The sequence below is a fragment of the Thunnus thynnus genome, chromosome 2 (assembly GCF_963924715.1).
Source record: "Thunnus thynnus chromosome 2, fThuThy2.1, whole genome shotgun sequence".
In the NCBI taxonomy this organism is placed as follows: Eukaryota; Metazoa; Chordata; class Actinopteri; order Scombriformes; family Scombridae; genus Thunnus; species Thunnus thynnus.
In genome coordinates, this window is record NC_089518.1 from 22,113,405 (window position 1) to 22,135,933 (window position 22,529).

The 22,529-nt window shown below is 38.5% G+C and overlaps 2 protein-coding genes across 5 annotated transcripts in view; one reads left to right on the top strand and one right to left on the bottom strand.

Moving 5' to 3' along the window:
- The window catches only part of clip1a (CAP-GLY domain containing linker protein 1a), a 29,299-nt gene extending 22,665 nt beyond the window's left edge, over nucleotides 1-6,634 (top strand). For all 4 annotated transcript variants that reach the window (XM_067611025.1, XM_067611041.1, XM_067611033.1 and 1 more), the window contains 9 exons: nucleotides 424-561; nucleotides 688-794; nucleotides 926-1,046; nucleotides 1,148-1,200; nucleotides 1,725-1,842; nucleotides 2,996-3,146; nucleotides 3,269-3,321; nucleotides 4,532-4,659; nucleotides 5,562-6,634. In XM_067611025.1, the coding sequence (XP_067467126.1) occupies nucleotides 424-561; nucleotides 688-794; nucleotides 926-1,046; nucleotides 1,148-1,200; nucleotides 1,725-1,842; nucleotides 2,996-3,146; nucleotides 3,269-3,321; nucleotides 4,532-4,659; nucleotides 5,562-5,790 (1,098 nt within the window). In that variant the 3' untranslated portion in view covers nucleotides 5,791-6,634. The remainder of the gene's footprint in view (nucleotides 1-423; nucleotides 562-687; nucleotides 795-925; nucleotides 1,047-1,147; nucleotides 1,201-1,724; nucleotides 1,843-2,995; nucleotides 3,147-3,268; nucleotides 3,322-4,531; nucleotides 4,660-5,561) is intronic.
- A 699-nt stretch (nucleotides 6,635-7,333) lies between these two features.
- LOC137197559 (leucine-rich repeat-containing protein 43-like) lies at nucleotides 7,334-18,065 on the bottom strand. Its single transcript, XM_067611057.1, has 12 exons — nucleotides 17,890-18,065; nucleotides 17,497-17,709; nucleotides 15,999-16,109; nucleotides 15,094-15,233; nucleotides 13,442-13,680; nucleotides 13,140-13,303; nucleotides 11,019-11,178; nucleotides 9,686-9,825; nucleotides 9,501-9,590; nucleotides 8,817-9,035; nucleotides 8,561-8,651; nucleotides 7,334-7,992 (listed from the first exon to the last, which is right to left on the bottom strand). Exons 1-12 carry the CDS (start codon nucleotides 17,974-17,976, stop codon nucleotides 7,805-7,807), a joined length of 1,842 nt encoding a protein of 613 aa, XP_067467158.1. The 5' UTR covers nucleotides 17,977-18,065; the 3' UTR covers nucleotides 7,334-7,804.
- Between the last annotated feature and the right edge of the window lie 4,464 nt (nucleotides 18,066-22,529).

Sequence of the window (22,529 nt, forward strand, 5' to 3'; positions counted from 1 at the left end):
CCTACACAGACGGCTTGACCTTTTTTTTTTCCTTATCTGACTAGTTGCGTAAGTGACTGGAAAGTTCTTATCTGTATCCGTTCTGAGACCACAGGTTATAGAATATTTGCGTATGTCATAGTTATTTTCCACCTTAGTGTAATAATTGTTATTTCTTAATAGGCATGTACTTCAAAATTAAAATGACCTGAAATTTGGGTAATTGATTATCAATAATTAAAATAAGTTAATTCCTTAGGCATGTCATTAATTTATTCAATAATATTAAAATGAGATCATTGGTTGTGGTCAAATGATGCATTATGAATTGCTTCATAAAATGACCTGCAAATATCTCATCCTGGTTGGTTGAGGTCATCAACCAGTTACTGCTCTTAATATAAAACAGTTATTGACGAATATTCCTGCTCATGCACGGTTTAGGCTTCAGAGGCTTCCGGCAAGACTGCTGAAGCTCTCGAGCAGCTGACAAAAGAGAAATCCAGTTTGCTGCAGGAGAAGAACGAAGCTCAAGCTTTGCTGGAGGAGCTCCGGCGTTCTAAGCAGGAGATGGAGACTGAGGTAAGAGACGAGTGTTTGCAGAGAAAATGCTAAATCTTTCAGTGACTGAGTGGAGAGAGAAACGGAATGAAGTGAAAACTTTGGTATATGTGTCTTGAAATTGTAAATATGTCTTTATTCGTTTAGCTGGGCGGTTTGAAGAAAGAGAATTCTCAGCACCAAGAAGATCTGAATGTATCCAAACAGCAGCTTTGCACAGAAACTGAGAAGACCAAGAGTCTGTGTCAGGAAATGTGAGTCTTCCTCAGTTTTGGCTGTTGGAATAACTGAATCCATTCGATTTGAATAGTATGATGTCATTAGAGGGTTACAGTAAATCAGTCAGAATATTTTGAATGATTTTAACATTTGTGTTTGTATTCAGTGAGAAGCTTAAAGAAGCGGTTTCTGTGAAGTCGCAGTCGCTGCAGAAGCTGCAGGATGAGAACAAGAAGCTGACTCAGGACCTCGATAGCAACCACAAAGGCCAGAGTGATCTTGTGAAGGTGCATCAACTTTACATCTTTATTTAAAAAGCATCAGAATATTTTGATTATCAGCTATTGATCTGCTGATCATGATTTAATTGAAACTGTTTGTTTTCTAGTTCAAGGACGAGCACTCAAAACTCAAAAAACAGTTGGAGGAGTTGAAGCAAAGGTAAGAGAATACAGTATCATTTTGTGATTCAGGCAGTTTCTCAGAAATCTGGAAAGTCCACCGTTATTGTGAGTTTTTTAAAGCTTGTCTGAATAAGCACAAAGAACAAAAGCTGGTTCATTCTTTCACCTGTATGACACTTATGTGTAATTAAGTGAATGGTATGTACCGTAATGCTTTTCTATTCCTTCAAAGCCTGCCAAATAATGCCTTCAGGTACTTTACACCTTTAATATTATATGATGTTGGTCATCAACTTGTAATAGTACTGATTTATTAACTATTGGTGGCAGATGATAAGGAACATTAAGGAAAAGCACACAGACATTTTACCCACAGACCCACCCACCCGCTTAACTTGTTAATATGTGCTTTCACTGCTGATTTGGCATGTTTTAAAATATTTATTTACTTATTGGAATTCTTTTGATAAACATTTTGGTAAATCAGAGCCATTTTTTCTCATCCTGGAGTGACTGTACATCTTTACTTCTGAGATTGAGTCACTATTGTTTATTTAACAGTGAGAGCACCTTGAAGGAGCAGTTGGACAAGGAGAAGGCCGCCCTCCAACAGTCCATCCATAAAAACAGTGCCTTAATCTCAGAGAAGGACCAGATGGTGGAAAACATGAGGAGCGAGGTAAGACTCAAATGCATGATGGTACTCGTACTGACAGCAGGAATAGCAGCTTATTTACAAAACTGGAGAGCATGCACAACATAAATTCTGAGTGCACAGAAAGATTCAGATTTGATTTTATGCACCCACCGGTCAAGATCTCTGCACTGTTGTAGTAACAGATGTAGTAGTGCTGTACTAACAGATTCTGAGCACTATAAGATGCAGGAAGTGTTTCCCCACAGTCTTTCATATCTCTGGAAAGCCCATATTTGGCTTTTAGCATCATTTCCTCTTGATAGTTGATAAACAAGTAAAATGACAAAGAACAGGACAAAGGCAGGGACATTTCTGTAGAGACTAACAGGATGTCACTGAAACCTGCCAAACCTGACAGTGCAACTTTGAAGATTGTGAGTCCCTGTTACACAAACCTAGTGACACTTTTCTTTTTGTTTGTTCAGCGCATTTGATATCTTGTCACCCTCTTAAAAATAGTTTTGAATTCACTCACACATTGAGGTCTGTGTACAGTCAGATCTTGACTTGCAGATTGAATTACTGCCTGAATTGAATTTGTGCTTGCTTGGTAGTGATAATAAATGGTTCAGGGATTTATTGTTGCTGTCATAACACTGTAATGCTTTTAGTGCAGTTTTTATCTTCCCCAAGAAACTCCCAACAAATCAGCGGGTTTATATGAACTTAATTAACCAGGTTACAGTCGACTTTCTCTAGTAAGCTTCTTAACTGTCCTGTAAACAAAAAACCTGGTCTCCTCAGGTAGATTTCTCCCGGAGAACACTGATTTCTCTTCCATGTATAGTATACACGTAACCAGGTTTCTAAAAGGCTTTTTACAAGTATGCATGTGTATAACACAGCGGAGCAGCTGGATGAAATGAGAGATAATTATGCACAGCGATGTTTTTTTCACTGCTAGACATTTGTTAAATTCAGACACTTTTGCACTGTGAGGAGCTTCATTCTATCTGTCAATCAGGAAGCAGCATCTTCACTAAACAGTTCAAATTCGTAAGCCACAGTTCCAAAATAAGGTCAGAGGAAGGAGAGATATCTGATTACTGATCCTCTGCATGTATACACAGATCTACAGTAACCTGGTTAACTTAATTTCGTATAAATACACTGACTGATGGGTTTTTCTCGATAGCTGGCTGCACTGCGTGAGAAAAATGCCTCAGAGAAGACATTGCAGGGTACAATTCAGGCCTTGGAGCGGGACAAAGCTCATCTACAGGAGCGTGTTCAGAGACTGGAGGAGGACCAGGCTGCAGGGCCTGACGCCATCAACAAGTCCACAGGTAACAATGGGCTTAACTTGCGACTGCAGCTGCTGTTATTTCTGGTAGCAGAAAGGAGATTACAAAAAGTCTAATAAAACAGATAGACTTTTATATAATCTTGTACTTGATGTTGTTTCCAGGTGATGCGGTTTTGGACCAACTAAGGGAGGATAAGGAGACTGCTGAGAGTCAGGTGGGTGCATGTTTCCTCTCAGTCTGAATAATACCAGTTATAGACCAGGGTGGGTTGAGGTTTTCGGTTGTCTTTCGTTGGGTTTTCTTGCTGTTCATATATTCAGTGTAAAGCTGTTTCCCTACGCTGGCCTATTTTAACTTTCTGGTTTGACATTAACTTGGTCTTCATATCTGGGCAGTCGTACGGAAACAGTCTGACTGAATGCTGTTTGTGAAATGACTGTTCTGCTTACTGAGACATTTACTAACATACTGATGTAGCACTGTACTCCGAGTTATACAGTCCACTGTTGATTCATGTAATTGTTACAGTATAATGTTTTTACAGAGGTGAAATGGGTCTAAATTGATTTGAAACTTCCTTTAAAAGCATTTTCTAACGTCATCTCAGTTCTCACACGGATCAGTTGTATATGAGAATTTCACCCACAGTGAGATGATATCGTGTGTCATCAGTCTCACAACCTTCACTTAATACAATTGCTTTCAGCCTCTGTTGACTGTAAAATGTTATACTGTATTTTCTGTGTCAGTGATGACTTGAGTGTGTGTGTCTAGCAGTAGGTGGGTCCTAATTTGAATCTCAAATTTTTTTTTTTTCCCTTCTCTTTTTTAAATCCCAACTCCTCTCCTCTGCCCTGTCTCTGATGTTGGCAATGCTACACCACCATCAGGCAGCGGTTTGTTAATGTTTTTCATCAGCTTCACTTGTGCATGTTTGTCTGTCACTGTGGCTATTACGTTTTGTCCAGTGGGAACTCATGATAGTTGGTGTCAAAACTAGAAACTGTCCTTCAAAGATAAATCAGGATTTCAGAATACTTTTAGGTTTCAGTAACTTGCACTAAAATTTTGGTTACACTCATCATAGATGCTTAACAGAGATCAGATCTACTTTTTACTCGTTCTTGCGTATTTTACAGACTCTCCTGACTCATTCTGAGGGATTATTTTTCTTTGGCTGACATCTCACAGTGGTGATTCACCATCTTGATTAACAAAGGTTTAATTATTTGAGGATATGGCGAAGCATAGTTGTTTTCTGTGGTCGCTGTCATAGGGCTGAGGCAAACGAAACACAATGAAAAACCCTCACAGGGGAGACAATCTGTCAATTTAATAAAAAAATATTGTGTGAAAGAATTTGTGGATGCATGATCATTGGCCAACAACAGCATTGATGATACTGTTGTGTGTCACTTTTACAGATTGAGTTCCTGAATTCAGTCATTGTTGACCTTCAGAGGAAGAACGAGGAACTCAAGGACAAATTGGAGAAAATGGCAGCTGCCGCTCTCAATGGGAATAATCAAAGCGAGCTGGATAACTACGACAGGTGAGTCACTTACGTCGCAGATTTTCTCAGACTTCCTCTAAAGGCCTTTTTACACTGTGTGTCTTTGAGCCGTCTGAGGCAAAAGTCGACAATCGTGAGAGAAACGTGGCAAAATCTTTGGTCGTCAATCCAAAATAGTGATCCTAGATCTCACTGAGACACGTGAACCAATGAATGATGTGGGACTTTGGCGACCAAAGACGGCCTCAGGCAAAATTATGACAGCATCAGAAATTTAGGATCAAACATCTACAAACATGCCAATCAGAATGCGACATGAAATGAAACGGAACACACAGGCTGGTGTGGCGTTTTGTAAGTGCAGTTTTTTTGAATAAAGTTTAGAGAGAAAATACACTCAGTCTCCTGAATACATCCACGGCACACAAGAAACAAAATGATGGAGGTGAAATGAAAAATAAGTTTGTGTGAGTTTGCATTTTCAGAGCCTCTGCTTTCATATATTTTCATTTACATTGTAGAGCTACGATTCACTGCATTAAGCACACAACCCCCCCAATCCATGCACAAACAATAAATTACTTTGTTATAAATGAAGAACTCAATAAAAACAGGAACTGAGGAGACGCTATCATAACTTTCAGAATAGCCAAAATAAATAAATAAAATCGAAGTGTGAGGAAAAGATAGTAAAATATTAAAAGAAAGAAAGGAAGAAAAAAGGGAGAGATGTATTAAAGTGAGTAAAGCCGGAAATATACAGTAGGGTATTAAAAGGCAAATACAGATAAAATAGAGATAAAGTAATAAAATAATAATATACTAAAATATAGGAGATGAGTTGAAGTAAGTAAAACCAGAAATAGAAAGTAGGTTATAAAAAGTAAAAAATAAAATAAAAATAGAATAAAAGGATTATTTCTTTTTTTTTTTTTGTGCAGTCTCGACAAGGAACCCGTGAAGAAGAAGCCTCCCCCACGGCTGTTCTGCGACATCTGCGACTGCTTCGACCTCCACGACACCGAGGACTGTCCCACACAAATGCAGATGCCCGACTCCCCCCCGCACACCACCTACCACGGCAATAAGGGCGAAGAGCGGCCCTACTGCGACATCTGTGAGGTCTTTGGCCACTGGACCGAATCCTGTAACGATGACCAGACCTTCTGAAGCCTTTCCAACCCTCTCGTTCGCACAATCACTGTATTTGCACATCATGTTAGATTATGCGGTGCTTTTTGGGGTTTCGGTTTGTCATGTGTGCGTTTTGTGTGCTTGTTTTATCCCAAGCGTCTTCATCGTCCACGCCAGCCCTTAAGCGCTCTTATAAGGAGAAAGTTCTCCTCAGAATCTCTCTCCAAACGTTCAGACATCCAGAAAAATAATCAACAGTTTGTATTTGTAAATGACTTTGGAGGAAATGTGTGATATCCTGGGTTTGTGTGAATGAGAAGATACTGTTGGTGGACGTATCATTGTGGGATCTTCAGATCATTTAATTTATCAATATCCTAACATTGTTTGCACAGCTTGTCGGGGAGGGTTACAAAGATAATATACTATCATAAAAGGTGTTTATTTCAAAATGTAAATTACTTGATTGAAAAACAAATGTCAGTTTGCGCAAAAAATTGGTGAGCTATAGTTTATTTTTTTATGCCTGGAAATACTATGTACTCTTTGATAGTATGTGTGTAATTTTGTGAAGGGTAATCACAGGTGAGAGATTTGCTCGCTCTCGCCTGGAGTGGAGCAGTGGAAACCTTGTGCTGTTTGGCTTTAACAGGAACTTTTTTTATGGTCTTCATAAAGGGATTGCTGGATTGAAAGGTAAGAAAGAAGCACTTCACACTTACTGTAAAGCCCTCAGTTCCAGTGAAATGGCCTTTCCAAAAAAGTTTCTTTGAAATTAAGTGATCATTTCTGTATGAAACAATGAAATACTTAGGCATTTCTTTAAAAAATGTTTTGAATATCTGTATAAAATAAATGAAATTTATGTATAAATTAAAAATCAAACATCTCTGTGTTGATTGTTCAGTTGGAAGCTTAATGCACAATCTCTGTGCATCTGGTTTGTTCTCTGTTGCCTTCATGTACCATCAAGAGTGATACACAACAGTCTACATGTAATATTTTTCCCAGACTCCCAGAAACCAACTAACCAGTACTCCCAGTACTGCTACTGCCTGCTCCCAGGTTTGATGTGTGTCAGTCAGTTTATGGTTTGATCAAATAAACACAGAGTTATCGAGAACATGCAACATAAAATAATGGAAGTCTTTATAGTTTTAGGGGACCGCTCTAAAACAAGGCCTTCAGATGAGATAAATAGAACCTTAAACCCTAAAACATTTTAGGTGATGTTGGACTTCAGTGTTGCAAATTTCAAAACAAATTGGCAATTAAATTTCTACCACAATCCAGTTAACACAGATTGAACCTGGTGCTTTCAGGGCTTCTGGATCTGGGATTTATTCATGTTCCCTATTCATTCATTATAATTTCCAAGACGTCAAGCAAAGATCACATTAATTCACAATGAAGACGACGAGGTAAATAGAAACCTGACATTTGTTGCCACAGATCAGCACAGATATGACAAAGTATGAAGTACTAACCACAGCAACAAGTTTAACAGACTCCTCTCCTTGCAATGGCGTCATTTTCAGTTGGGTTAATCCCTGTCATTAATTTATTTCTGTATCTGATCTGATAATTTTTAGTAAGACAATTTGAGTTTGAAGTCCTTTACTGGTCGGACTGTGCTGCTTGTTTTGTACAGGTGACTAATTGCCTCCATGTGGTGGAAATACATCCAGTTGTCGGCTTAACTTTCCCCAAGTTTTATCTCTAATCATATTTACGTCACAGGTAAAGTGACAGCAGATAGTGTGAACGCCATTTTTACTTCGAGGCTAAAATTGTCTCTTCCGTACTGTTTAAACTTCCCAGTGCATTTAGAAGCACATGTTGGCTGGAATACTGTGCAGATACTGTAGATTGATAACTGTATTATAACTGCAGGCCATATAAAACTATGATAAATTTAGGATAATGAAGGAATGCAGGGGAGGACACTGGTTAAACTGGAGCTGAAATGAAGCCTATAACCTTACCCAGCCAGAATTTACAGAGGGTCAAACTGAAAATACATGAGCCCGGCTTCGCTGGTCATGTTGCTTTAAGATAAAACAGATTCAGTGTTGTTTTTTTTCCTGGAGGTTCTGTGTGAGAGCTTTGTGGCTTCTGATGAGGACCGCCATTTCTCCAGCTCCACACTCAACTCCAGAGTCACTGGTTCCACTGGTATGGACATGGGGTTGTCTGTGTGGACATCCACCTCCCGTTCCTTTCTTCCTTTTCCTTTGCCTGCAGAGCACAACAGGATCCAGGAGGTTAATCAGACCGAAAAAGAAGAGTTTAGTGAGAGATAAATCAGTACAGTAGAATAACAGTAGAATCATTTTGTACAATAATTCAACTGTGCAATACTCTGGTGTATATTTATACTGCATTCATACTGTATATTTCAACTAATATTTCTTATTTAGTTATACTATTTTTGCTTTTTAACACTTATAGATCCAATTTCTCAGCCTTATTATTTACACTGTTATATATGTAGTATAATGCACATATTTTTCATATTTCTTATTTTCTATTATAATTTCTCTTCTAGAATGTGAGCAACTGTAACATCACCCAATTTCCCCTCAGAGATCAGATTTTTTATTTTTCCTTATACACTAGATGATGATAAAATTCGAAAGTGTGCTGCCCACTTTATGTTACTCACTAGATATAGACCAACACATGTTGTATAATGAGACCAGCCACAGTATAACACCATTCTAGACTTATTTCCCCTATTTATTTATGTCAAAACCATTTTTCCATTAATTAATCTCAACTTTACTCAGTTGATTATCTAAATGACCTTTTGAAGCTGCTGTGCTCTTCTGTCCAGTCCCGCTGCCTCCTCTCCGCTTTGATTCCTTTTCCTCCTTCTTCTTGTCCTCTTTGATTGTCTTTGAGAGGGAAAACATATCTCACATGAAACAAGTCTTCATGTCAGTTTGAGAGTTTATAATCCTGCTGGTTGTCTCATATGTTACTATCAATGTTTCCTATTCTTGTTTCTTGTTCACACTCTCTCAACAACCCCGTAGCTGTGTGAACACCTTTAAACTCGCCTTTTCAAGTGTTTGCATAGCTTCCACCTCAGGCTCCGTGTGCAGGGTACCGAGGTCACAGAGGACGTCCACCTTTTGACCCCCTTTGACGAGGCTTTGCAGGGGGACGTGGACAGAGCCGAGGATTCTCCTGACGGGGGCGTCGTGGACCAGCTCTGTTACAGATTTCTTCTTTTTGTCCTTTGATTTGTCTTTGTTGGAGCCAGATTTGACTGGAGACTAAAGAAGATATCACAGAAAGGAGACTGAGAACAGATTTTCAACACTTACACAGAGCTTATATGATGGTTTGGTGAATCCAAACCAGACAAGACACAAGATTCACAGGTGAAAAACTAAAATTAAAATTAAACCTGCATCCTCCTGGTAGTTGGTCATTCTGACGGCAGACTACAGTATGTCAGATGATAAACTATAATACAAGTTGAAGTGTGGCCACAGTATAATGAGATGAATAATGAGTGATTTGGAGCCAACTGAAAACTGGCCTGAGATTGCTATTAGTTTTGGCACCTTGGTTGCCATAGTAACGGAAACATATTTTCAGAAATCAACGTTTCTGCATCAATCCAGGATTTCCCTGAATGTCCATTGACTTATTGTTTATTTTTCTGGACGACTCCTCAGCCTGCCTGCCACCAGCTGACTCAAGAGAGGTGTGTGAAAACAAAATGACGAGCTCACTTCTTTCCCCTTCCCTCCTTTTTTCTCTTTGGCATTTTGGCTCGGTTTGGCCACCGGGGCGTCTTCAGAAGCCGCAGGCCATGACAGGACCTACAGTACATGTCAAATGTCAGAAAATGAGTCCAAATACTGTTTTGGTTTTTTTTGCATATAAACCTTCTCCTTCTCAAAATAAAAAATGTTACCTTTTCCACTTCTATCCTAAGACAAAGTCCTTGATTGAGGAATTTCTTAAAGCTCCCCAGATCGCTAACGATGTATGTTTGTGTGTCACTGAAGTCCATGCACTCTGACCACGGCAGCTTTGACGTGCTGTGTCTTGACTCTAGAAAAGGAAATATCCAAGTGAATGTGCAACACCAGAAACAGCAAACTATAATTCAGGCTTGTGCCAAGTCAGAGACACTTAGTTAAGAGAATATATACAAACAAACCACCAATGGAGCAGTAAGTTAAGCAAAGAGTTTGACACGTGATAATGCTTAATAAATGATCAGTCTAGCCCCTCTGCAGCCATGTCTCGCCTCAGCACCTGTCTTGAGGAGATAAAGGCCTGGATGAGTATACGTTTCCGCCAGTTGAAGATGTTCCCAGATTCAGTCATCCCTCATAGCTCATCTCACCTTTGACAGCCAGGACATCCCCCTTTTCCTCCTTAGTCACTCAGTCAGCTGACTTTTAATGACCATATAAGACATCTACGCAAAACCCCTTTCTACCATCTCAAAAACATCTCTAAACTCAGGCTCTCTCTAATCCTGCCAGATGCAGAGAAACTTTATCTCCTCTAGACTGGACTACTGTAATGCGTTCTTCACAGGGATCCCTGGCAGGAGCATCCAGAAGCTCCAGTATATTCAGAACAGCGCTGCCAGGATCCTGATGAGAGTGCGAAAACACAAACATATCACACTTATTCAGTTTTCATTGCACTGGCTCCCTGTCTCCTTCAAGGTTGACTACAAAGTCCTGCTACTCACATACAAATCCATCAACGGACATGCGCCTCCCCATCACACCACAAACTTCCACCCACACCCTCAGATCTACCAGCACAACGAGAGCCTTCCACTCTGCTGCACCACGCTTGTGGAACAGCCTCCCTGACCATCTGAGGGCAGCACAGACTCTTTTAAAAAAGGCCTGGGAACCTTTCTTTTCAGGAAGGTTTTTTTCGTCATTTGTACTACTATTTTCTGTATGTTGTGGGTTCTATGTTACTAAATCTGTTGCAATTTGCATTTCACTGTGAATAAAAAGCGTGGCACAAATTACTTTAATTATTATTATTATTAGTCATCCAACCCTCCGCTGGCTGTTCTGACTGTGCGTTTCTCTGAAAACATGCACTTGTGTGATTCTACAGAAACTGATAAAGTTCAGAATACATAATCCAGACATCACACTTGACATTATGTCCAGATTCCTTAACACAACAATGCCGGTAGCTTTTTTTTTTTAATCTTTCTCTTCCAGCCCTGAACTCGGTGCACGTCAAATGAGGGAAAGTGTTATTACCGTGTGCAGTATCCTGGTGGGTTTCCTCAGTGTTCACCATCAAGTCTCGAATTTCTGATTTGGATGTTTCTCTTTCGCTGTTCTTGTTTGACTGCAGCTCAGCATCACTGGACACGTCTCCTCCGGCTGTTGTGTCTAATTTAGACTCGCTGTTGACTATCTGTGAACAGCACCACAAAAAATATATATGTGTGGATTTAAAAGATAGGGGGAAAATGTGTCCATGTGTGAGCAGTTTACTCAGCACTGAACCTCGCAAAATAAGTCAGATATAAAAACTGATGTGGGCACATGTGAATAAATACAACAACAAAGTGGTTCTCATGTGTTAGTGTGAAATTTCCCATGTGACAAATGACAGCTTAGGTATTAATTTTAATATTAGCCAATTTCTACTTGTTTTTTTTTTGTTGTTGTTTTTTTTTGCCAAAATAGGCTATATTTTTATTTTTTAGGTAAATTTATTATTACCTTTTTTTCTCTTCACTGTTTTTCCCTGCAATAGTTTCTGTGATAATTGTTTTCCACTATGGATGATTTATGTGACTTTTGAACATGTTTTTTGTCATTTTTTTCTTTTCTTCAGTTGTTGCTGTTTTCATATTGGCATGCTTTGTCCCATAGAGGAAGTATCAGGCAGCGCTGCTTTCTGATTGGTCCAGTCTGGGAGCAGAGTGATTCTGAATTAAGCAGATTGCAAACACCTGAGTGATGAGTGTGTTTTATATTTCTTGTGTTTTTGGACAATGTCTGAAACTTTGGTCTATTAAATAAAATGTATTAGTAGCTTTTACTGCAGTGTGCTGATCGTATGTCTGACTTCTGACAGAAATTACACCTGAGAACTGACCTGAGATTAAAGGATGAGTTCACATTTGACAAGTCTGTTTTAACACATGACTCACATGCTCACAGGTATTTTTCAAGAATTATTAGTTGCTATAATCATTCCTGCTGTCCATACTGGCCATGAAGAGATCTCTGTCTAACATGATTATAGTGTAAGAGATGGAGGACAAAATCCACAGTCTTTATTCTGTGCATAAAACAGTCAAATAATAAGTCAAATGAATTGGATATTTTTCAAAGTTGCTGCTTTTTTAGTCCAAAAGTTCCCCTTTTTATTTCCCAGGGAAGTGTTTCCTTGCTGAGCAGATAAAATCCAGCAGATTAAATTTTGCACTAAACAGACTGTAACTCTGAAAGAAACTCAGTTGTTTTGTTTGACTCTTTGGCCTCAGCTGAAGTTTGTGAATGTGTTTTTGCAAAGAAGGAGGGCTGTTTATTTTGTCCCCCATCTCTTCCATTAAAATAGCTTTAGGAAGAATCTCTTTACGGCCAGTACGGACATGAGGAACAATTACAGCAATAAATCAGTCTTGAAGTGTACGTATGGGCATGTGAGCATTGTTTTAAGACAGACTTGGAAAAATGTGAACCTAACCTTTAAGTTTTTACAGGTTCAAAAATGCAGATATTATTATGACCATTTACAAAGTCAAGAAAAGAAAAGATATAAAATCGAACACAATGCCAAAAACAGAGATAAGGGAGAGCATATTCATTAGATGTCACGCCCTAGAGGGTCAGAGGTCACTTACAAGGTCATATCAGGAATAAGACACTTGACATTGAGGTGAGAGGACTTTTAGTGTTTTCCATGTCAAAATGTAAATATCCAGCTCCTCTGTGTTTTTCTTCTAAGCTTTTATACAATTGGATTATAATAAGACAGTTATTACCATTAAAAAGTATGAGGGGAGACCTACAGTTAGCTACGATGTTTGTCACATTCATGAACATTCAACATGAAATGAAACTTTTTAAATTCATTTATAAATTGCCTCTTTTTTTCTTTTTCTTCATTAAAATAACATAGGGACAATGAACTCCATAGTGTGTGATTACCAACCCCACGATGGGTCGTCACAAGTGTACTTGACGTATTTTACAGTCCACACACAACAGAATAAGCTTAAGGAGAGTGAGGTCACTGCATGCCAACCTGACGCTTTAGGCTTCTATTACACATTGAAAGGGAATCTATTAGGGATACAGTTTTTGAGGGATTCAAATGAAAGTAAAAAGTGTGACTACCAACCCTGTTCTCCCCTACCTTACCTGGTTAACAGGTGTTTGATGACTTAAGAACACATATGTGATAAAATAGCTGTAGGTGATGACAGGGAAGTCAGGAGCGTTTTCATCCACACTCATCAGCGGGTCTGGGATTCCTCTCATCCTGCCTACACTCACTGTGGCTGATGCCCAGTCCACTATCAGATCTGTACAAAAGAAAAAAATCCATATATTGTAAACTATAAGCTCTTGATGTGGATAAAATGACAAAACTGTTTAATTTGAGCAATAGGAGCCCAGGTTCAGAGGACTTGGAAACACTAATTGACAGTCCAAAGTCTCACCACTCATCTTGGCCAAGCCTCTAAAACGATGTCTTTCCTCAGGGGAGATCCATGAGGCGTCCAGGCAAGAGAGCTGTGGGAGACTGTCCACAGTGAAACCCGGGTAGGAGGGCGCAAGAGTGAGGGGGTTTCCCTCCAGCACCAGCGTCCTGAGGCAGGGGAGCGTACTCAAGGCATTCAGCAGGGCCTGCTGGGCCTGAAACTCACAGTCACTAAGGTCCAGACACACCAGCTGCGGCCTGAGGTCAGAGGGAGTCACTGGTTTTACAGGACAGCAGACTGCAAATCCGATAACTTCTGAAGAAACGGTGAAGACGAGGAAGAGCATGGATTCTAACGTTTAATGTACAAATAAACCTACAGACAACATAGCAAAAATAAAATATATATAAGACACTTTTGAGTTATGAGCAACTGGAAGGAATTTCTTCAGCAATTTAATTATGCTCCCATAAAGTTTGGTAACTCACAAGTAGAGCTGCAATGATTAGTTGATTATTGATCAGTCAAGCGGCAGAAAATTAATCGCCAACTAAACAAATTCAAATTCATCCATCGTTTGAGTGATTTTTTTAAAGAAAAAATGCCAAAACTCTCTTGTTCCAGCTTCTTAAACGTAAATATTTCCTGTTTGTTTTCAGTCCCCTGTGACAGTAAACTGAATATCTTTGGGTTGTGGACTGTTGGTCGGGACAAAACAAGACACTAGAGGTTGCATCTTGGGCTTTGAGAAACAGTGATCGACATTTTTCACCATTTTCTGACATTTTATAGACCAAAAGATTAATTGAGAAAATAACTGACAGATTAATTGATAATGAAAATAATTGTTAGTTGCAAGCCTACTCACAACAGACTTTTTTTTTTTTTTTAAAAAAAGGAGCAGTCGAGGTTGAGATGTCATGACTTTGCTCCAAAAACACCTACACTTCCTATGATGTAATGATGCAACTCAGTATCTTCAAACATCACAACTCCAGTTTGTAACTGGCGTTGCTTTTTTTTTAGAAATGTTAAGTGTCAACCTCAGTATCGACCTTCAGATTATTATCAGGGTTATTTTTTACAATTCTGTTTAATTGATGACAAAGAAGGAAATCTCAAGAAAATATTTTGGCTTACTAACATTATAACCACATTAGATAAGGGTTTCTATATTTGCCATCTTATATTCATCCTCAGTAAAATAAAAAAGACTTTTATGACCATAAAATTAAGGTGTCTTTAACTTTAATGCAGAGTGGGTGTCATTGTGTAAAATCATCAACTCCTTGCTCCCACTGAAACAACATTTAGTACATATAATACTTTTAGGTGGGATCAATAGATAATCTACCTAACAGTGTCTACTGCAGTCATCCCTGTGTCGTCCTCACCTGACCCTCAGTGTTGCTTCAGTAAGTGTCAGAATTGAAAAACAGGCACGCCTTCAGATCAGTAGGTGTGTAAAATCACGTAGAAAAACCTGCGATGAAACATCACCACTTGATGTGATGTTATAATATTGTCTTGCCTTACGAACCATAAAAATCACACAATTCTTCTTTGTTCAAGTTTTCATTTGACCTGGTTTTGGTTTACCTTGTTAAAAACCAGCCGACTTCCTGTGTGTGTGTGTGGGTGTGGGTGTGGGTGTGTGTGTGTGAACTAACCAGTGGCTTCCTGTAAGATGAGTGACGTCTTCATGGGAACCGACACTAGTTGAGCCGAGGCCGAGGTACTGCAGTCGAGGAGACGGGCGCTTGGTTAGACTGTTGAGTGTAACCAGCTGGTTGGCACGTAGTTCCAAAATCTTTGAAAGAAGCATACAGACCGGTGATAAATTAAAGGAAAAACCAACATAAAGTGTCTTGGTGAGGTGTTGGGCCACCATGTGCCACCAGAACAGCTTCAATGTGCCTTGGCATTGATTCTACAAGTATCTGAACTCTATTGGAGGGATGAACACCATTCCCTCATTTGGTGTTGTGATGATGGTGGTGGAGAGCGCTGTCTAACACGTCGGTCCAAAATCTCCCATAGGTGTTCAACTGGGTTGAGACCTGGTGACTGCAAAGGCCATAGCATATGATTCACATCATTTTCATACTCATCAAACCATTCAGTGACCCCTCGTGCCCTGTGAATTGGGGCATTGTCATCCTAGAAGAGACCACTCCCATCAGGATAGAAATGTTTAATCATAGGATAAAGGTGATCACTCAGAACAACTTTGTATTGATTTGGTTTTTGGTTTTAATTTGTCACCTGTCCGTATTTGCAATCAAACTGTTCATGTTACAACATCAGCTATGTCACAGCAGGTGTTTTACCCATAGATTGTAAAAAAATAGGACGTAGCCACCATGATTTAACCCGTTGTTTCTTAAGAGCAGTTTTGAAGCTCAAAGTGAGCGGCTCTGGTTGTTGTCATCTTAGCAGTGCCTGATTCCGCCTAACTCCCTAACTCTGTTTTCCTTATTATTCAAATTTGAATCATCCTTTACTGACAAACTTTTGCAGATTTCACTTAATCTGATGAACTTTTTTATCAAGCTGATGCATATCTGTGACTCACCCTCAAAGTTTTGGGGAGGTTATCTGCAGGGACGTCAGAGATTTTGTTGGCGCTCAGTACCAACTCCTCCAGCTTTGAAAACTTTAACAGGCCGTTGTCGATGACTGATACCTGCACGCAACACAACAACAAAGGATCAAGTACATGTTTCCTTAATCAAACATCAAAGTTAAGAGATAATTGTGTTATGAGGGGAATTTTAATTTATTGTGGAATGAAAAAAATTGATTCACAAAGTAGTATAAAAATACAAATACATTTATCAGATCATATACCTTTGCAAATGACATTAAGTAGTAATAAGGAAAAAAGGTGCTGGCATTTGGACATTTAATAACGCCCTCCTTTTAGAAAATGAGTTTAAAACAAAGTTAAAAAGAGTGTTACAAGGATATATAACGTACAGTGATAGTCCTCGTATTTGAGTAAATACCAGACGAGATCAAGAAGAAAGATTCTCACTTGTTACTAGTAATAAGGGTTGAGATAATTGAAGAAATTACAAGGAATTAGTTAAAAGATGATGAACTTAATTAATTCCAAATGGAAGGATCTTGTAAATGAAATATATGGAGTGGAAAAAACAACCATAAGAATTAGAAATCGAGTTCATATCTTTGAAGAAAGATGTGAAAATGGTTGAGTATACAACACACAATATTTCTAATGAGATGTGAAAACTAAGACAATAATATGATATTATCTGTCTTTCTTTTTGTACATGGGTACACATGGGAATGTGTGTGTGGGTATATGCGTGTGCACACACACTCACACGTGTGTGTATCTATGGTTGTTGTTCCTATATTGATTTAATGTATCCTCTGACTTTAATTTATCAGTTTATTCAACTGTGTCCTACAAACTAATATTTATGTAATAAGTTATTTTATTTATTACCTGTTTCCTCTCCCTCTTTATCTGTTTCTTTGATTCTTTTTATTTTTTCGTATGCTTTCTAACTCCAGTGTTATTATGTTATATAATTTCCTTAAATGCATAAATAAATAAATAAATAAATGAATACATAAGTTTGCTCAATTGTGCAAAAGCAGCATTCATTTATTGAAGTTGCAGCCATAATTCAGCTACCAGAGGAGATCCAGATATGAAAATATGATCTATTTTTGCAATCATCTGTTTATCTTTTGTTCCCAAATGCCCACTTTTGAGATTTGGGGTTTGCTTTAATTAATTGTTGAATTTGAACAAAAAACAGTTAAAATTTTTTAGATGTGTAATTTGATTTTTGAATTTGGGGACATTGAAGTTGAAGAATGTTTTGGGGATTCTATGATCAGGCCAGGGAGCGCATGTTAAAGTTATAGCATCCTTTTTAACATTTTTTAAATCAGGACTTTCAATCAAAAACTGGTGTTGATGTTTCACCAGTTTTAGCAAATTCTGTAAAAAGGTTTGGACCCTGGTCAGGTGAGAGCAGTGAATGAAATTAAAAAGTTCAACATTTTGACGTAGGAAAGAAAATCTGTACACTCACACCCTTGTCCACGATGCGTAGTGTGCTGAAGTAATTGTAAACGAAGTCACCGTGCAGAGACTCAGGTGTGAACACAGCCAGCCGTCTCAGGGCCGCAGCTTGTGGGCTCCATGACTCATCGTGCCACCACGGAGAGTGAGGGCAACTCAGCAGATCCAGCAGGACGCCTGTGTCCTCTGTCTCTGCTCCCTCTGTACTGTCTTTACTCTTTCTCTACAAACAAAAGCACTATGTTTAATAATATCTTACATAAAAAAAGCAAGCTGTGCAGTGATGAGAGTGCTTTAAACCGCTAAATATACATGAGGTCCAAGGACACTCACAATAATGACCCGCTCACTGTACATTATCCCTTACTTATCTAGAAGACACTGCAACCTGAATTGAACTCACCCAGCTGCCATATCCACAAGGAAAGTCATTCAGACATAGACGGCGAATCTGCTTTTCTAACACAGCAGAAAGTGTGTTTGAGCTCATGTCTGTCAACAATAGCTATTGTATCTAAAGCATGTATGGTCAGTTTGTCTTTGGTCAGTCTTGCAGGGGAAAAGGCCCCCGGTGTTTGTTTACAAATGGTTGCCAGTTGCTTGGCAACAGCTGGGACTCACTGAGTGAAGCAGTTAAAACTTCAGAAAAACTTGTTTCAGCTCCGGGGATGTATCACAGAAATGTCTTAACTAGTAGTAACTATGGAAATGAGCACATCAGAGGGATTAGAGGAGATTTTTACTGGCATTGTTGAGAGCACACACTCTGTGCACGATGCCACATGTAACCTGTAACCTGCTGTGGATGCAACATGAGACAGCAACATTGTACAGTTTACTGTACGAGAAGACTTACACTACATCGGTTTTACAACTGTTAATACTGTGGTATTGTGCACGCTGGCTCACTGGAATCACTTACTGGGACACTTAGATGGTACTGAGCCATTGTTAATGATATTAGGTACCTACTGCTATAATGGCAAGGCAAAGCTCAAAATGCCAGGACACAGGACCCCACAGAGAGTGACTGATATATAAATGTTATTTCATAATCTTCATGCACACCTTTCTTCCCAGATTGTAATGTGGAAATGTATTTATCCCATAGACCGTATAAAAATACATTTACCCATGTAGGCATTTTTCTTTGAACAAATAAAAACAATCTTTTTTTCCCTTTGTTCCAAGTAAATCTTCACAGAATTTTGCTGGGATTGACACATCACTGCAAATCCTGGACAATCAGTATGTTCTCACCTTAAATGTGGTTCAAAAATACTAATAATATTGTAACTTTTTCTTGCCACCACTCTGTATGGTCTGATAGACCAGATAAACCGAAGATAATGAAGCCTCACTGTGATCATTCCTCCTGTTCATACTGACCATTAAACGATTCCCTCTAAATGAGCTTACAATGTGGGGGACAAAATCCACAGTCCTCGTTTTGAGCGAAAATGAATTAAAAAGTTTATCTGAAGATAAAATGAGGCTTTGACCATCTGAGTAAGTTAAAGTGCATATCTTCCAGAGTTACAGACTTTTTAGTAAAAATGTCCCTTTTTAGTAAAAGTGTTTTCCTGTTGAGCCGCAGTGGTAGGATCATATAGCCTCAAATAAACTTTTAAACACATTTTTGTAGATTTTGTCCCCCATCACTTACAGTACCAGTCAAAACTTTGGACACAGTTTTTCATTCATTTGAATGAGAGGGTCTGACTGGTACTGTACGTTAAAAGTGCATTATGAAGGGATCTCTTAATGGCCAGTATGAACAGGAGGAATGATTACAGCAAGAAAAGTGTGTAAGTGTTCTTTCCAGCACCTGTTGATTTCCACTGAATCTAAAGTCTCTTGCATATTTGAGGGAAACCTGTGGTTTGTTATCTATGGTAAAAATCTCTAAGAGGTGAAAAGATTGTAAAGTTTGCTTTAGGACTTGTGTTTCTAGGAAGCTCATTACCAATTAAAAGGTATCTCAAATTCTTAGAAGCAGCAATCTAGTCCATATGACGCGGCAGAAAAATTTAAACATGAGTAATGTTATCTCAGGTCACTGGAAACAAGAATGAACAGGAAAAGGGAAAAACTTGCATTTTAATCCAAAAACAAAAGATCCTAGATAAACCAGGCTGCAGCCTATAGTGAGCCACTTAATTACCTCTTATGTCAGCAGGATAAGCAGGCTGGCTGTGCATTCTTCATTCTTTGCTTTGTGATTCAGCGACTCCATGTGTAGAGGGATTCTTTGTGATTCAGTGAGATTAAGTGAAATAACCTGTGTGAGTTCAAGGTTAGACTCTCTGAGGATTTGATGGCATCATAACAATAATTTTCAGAGTAAATCTGCAATTTGTCTGGTAATTGGTTTTGAAATTCTGCAGTAAGTGACAGTGAAATTTCTTCAGACAGCAGACTTCACTTTTTCTTATTTTCGTTCAACTGATAAACATCAGATGTCTTTGATAATTCTGTGTCAGTTTGCATTGCCTCCCACATTAAACCAGTATTGTGGTGCATTGTACCCCACAATTGCAAAATAGAAACATTTACAATGAGATTCTGGGGCCGATAATGCCGCAATGGCGTCATCCACCAACTAATGGCATGAGAAAAAAATCCTGTGTTTCGATATATAAGCACAGCATGCGCCAGTTTAGGTCCATTAACTCAGCAGCAAACAAACAAAAAGCGCAACATGTCTCTGGCTAAAGGTAAGCGACTTTTAAATGAAAGTTAAATCATTTTGTGTTATTCTTTTATCTGAAAAGGGTGAAAAAAATGAACCTGATAAAGAGACTCTTCGTATCTCTGTGTAATAATGCTTATGTTAATAAGTATGTTGTGACTTCAAGAATGACTGAAAATATGTGAATTGGACATTTAACTACTTTAACAACACATTGTTACTTTATGGTGGCTGCCTGAAAAGTCTGACGGCAAGTTCATTCAAATGTGAGCTTTACGACAACATTGTCTTTATCATTCTCTGTCAGTATGATCTTGAGCGTTTACTCTGTGGTGTTGACTCCAGTTAGGCTTGAACACGCTTCTGGTTGACATGTTATGCAGATGACCACATCATATTTTTTTATGTATAACCTTTTTGTAGAGCTCCTGCTTTCTTGCATTGTGATGATGCACATCTCCTTTACGGCCTCCCAAAACCTGGAGCCTTGTACACTGGGAAATAGGGACTCTTGTAGACCTGAGTGGAAGAAAATGGTGATACCTCTGTGTAATTTACTGCTGGCAGAAAAAGCTTATGTAAGTAAACACATCATACTTGAAAATTACATTTCCTATAATATGTACCCAGTAGTAAGAGCCAATTAATGTGAGATTATGGATCGAAACAGCTTGAAGCCTTTGAGCTCTAACTTTGTCTTCCTCTCTTTAGGTCGAACACATATTTCACGGAGAACCACCGATGAAAAACCAACTAAAGCCCATTACGGGAATAACTTTGCCTGTGAGAAACAACGCTAAAGAGATCCAGGCCTCCGTCTGTGCCATCTCTGACTACCTCGGCAACCACCTGCCAGCCATCATCAAGAGTCTGAAAAAGGAGCCCAAAGACGGCATCATCGAAAACGCTAATAGGTTTAATACTAATTTCATAGCTGCTGTTCGGCAGACAAACATAAGTCAACACACACAACCTTGCAGCACGAGTCTCACAATTTCAGACGACTACCGCAAGAAAATAATGGGCCTCCGAATTATTAACTCCTCCAGGCGATGGGTGGAGGGCTTCATGCACACAAATTCCTCCTGTGAATGAAAACAAAAACCACTTTTGACAACTATTTATGTATTTATTTATTTATTTATTTATTAGTTGGTGTATTTAAGGGTTTTTTTTCTACATTTATTTACATAATTGCAAATATTTATAGTATTTATATGAAATGATGCTCTCCCATATTGTTTCTTCCATTCTGACTGGATATTATACTTTACATGTAAAATGGCAATAATAAAAATATTTTATTCAAATCACCAATCTTTTTTTTTTAAAATTTGAATTGTATCAACTTTTATTTCACGGCAAGAACACAAGTAAAGAGGAATGTTGGAGTAAATAGATGAAATTGGACAAAATATAATCTAGAGCAAATATTTGAAATAAAAAAGTACAGCAGTACATATTTGTTAAGGATGCAATTTAAAAGGAAATTACTCCCTTTGTTTGAAAAAATCATATATTTCTGTTGTAGAATCTGTGCAGGTGATGTACATCAAGATTTACATTTACTGGAGACAAACATTTTGTTCTGTTGTTTATTTAAAATTTACAGTGTGTTGATCTTGAAAGAAAACCGGAAATTAAAGATGATTTGAATCATCTGATACATTCATATGAGAAAGTGGAGGCACCTTTACAAACATTCATTTTTTAAATTGTCAAAACTACTACTCGTATGATTCAATATCTTATATGTTTACTTAACCATCTTATAGTCTAATAGTATTTGAGTAATACTGATACCACAAGAAAATACACATGACAGTCATTTCTTTTTCTCATGTAAGCAACATGACTGATCACAAAAGATAAAATCATCAAGATAGACTAAAACACGCCCTTTTATTAAACAGTGTTGTGGATTTTGAGTTTAAAGATTTAATCAGACTTATGGTTTACGGGATGTGTAGGTTTTTAGAAATCAGAAATTCATAGGAGGGAATTACACGCAGAGGAAAATATTAAGAAGCTGATCTTTATCTGAGGAGTCCTAATAAAAGTGATCCTCAAAAGATGGATCAGAGAAAGTGTCACATCAGAGAGCCTGCTGTCAACTAAACCATCCAGCTGTCATGGATTTTTGTGCTGGTAAGTGTCTGTTTTTAAACCAGGCGGTCCCAAAACTTGAACTTCCGAGGGCAAATTTGCACAATACTGAAACTTTCTATAGTGGAGTCTGTAGCTCAGGCCCATCCTCTCTCTCTCTCTTTCTCTCTCTCTCTCTCTCTCTCTCTGTATGTGTGTGTTCAAATCTAATTTATCTCCCCTGTGTGCTCCTTCATTTCACTGCT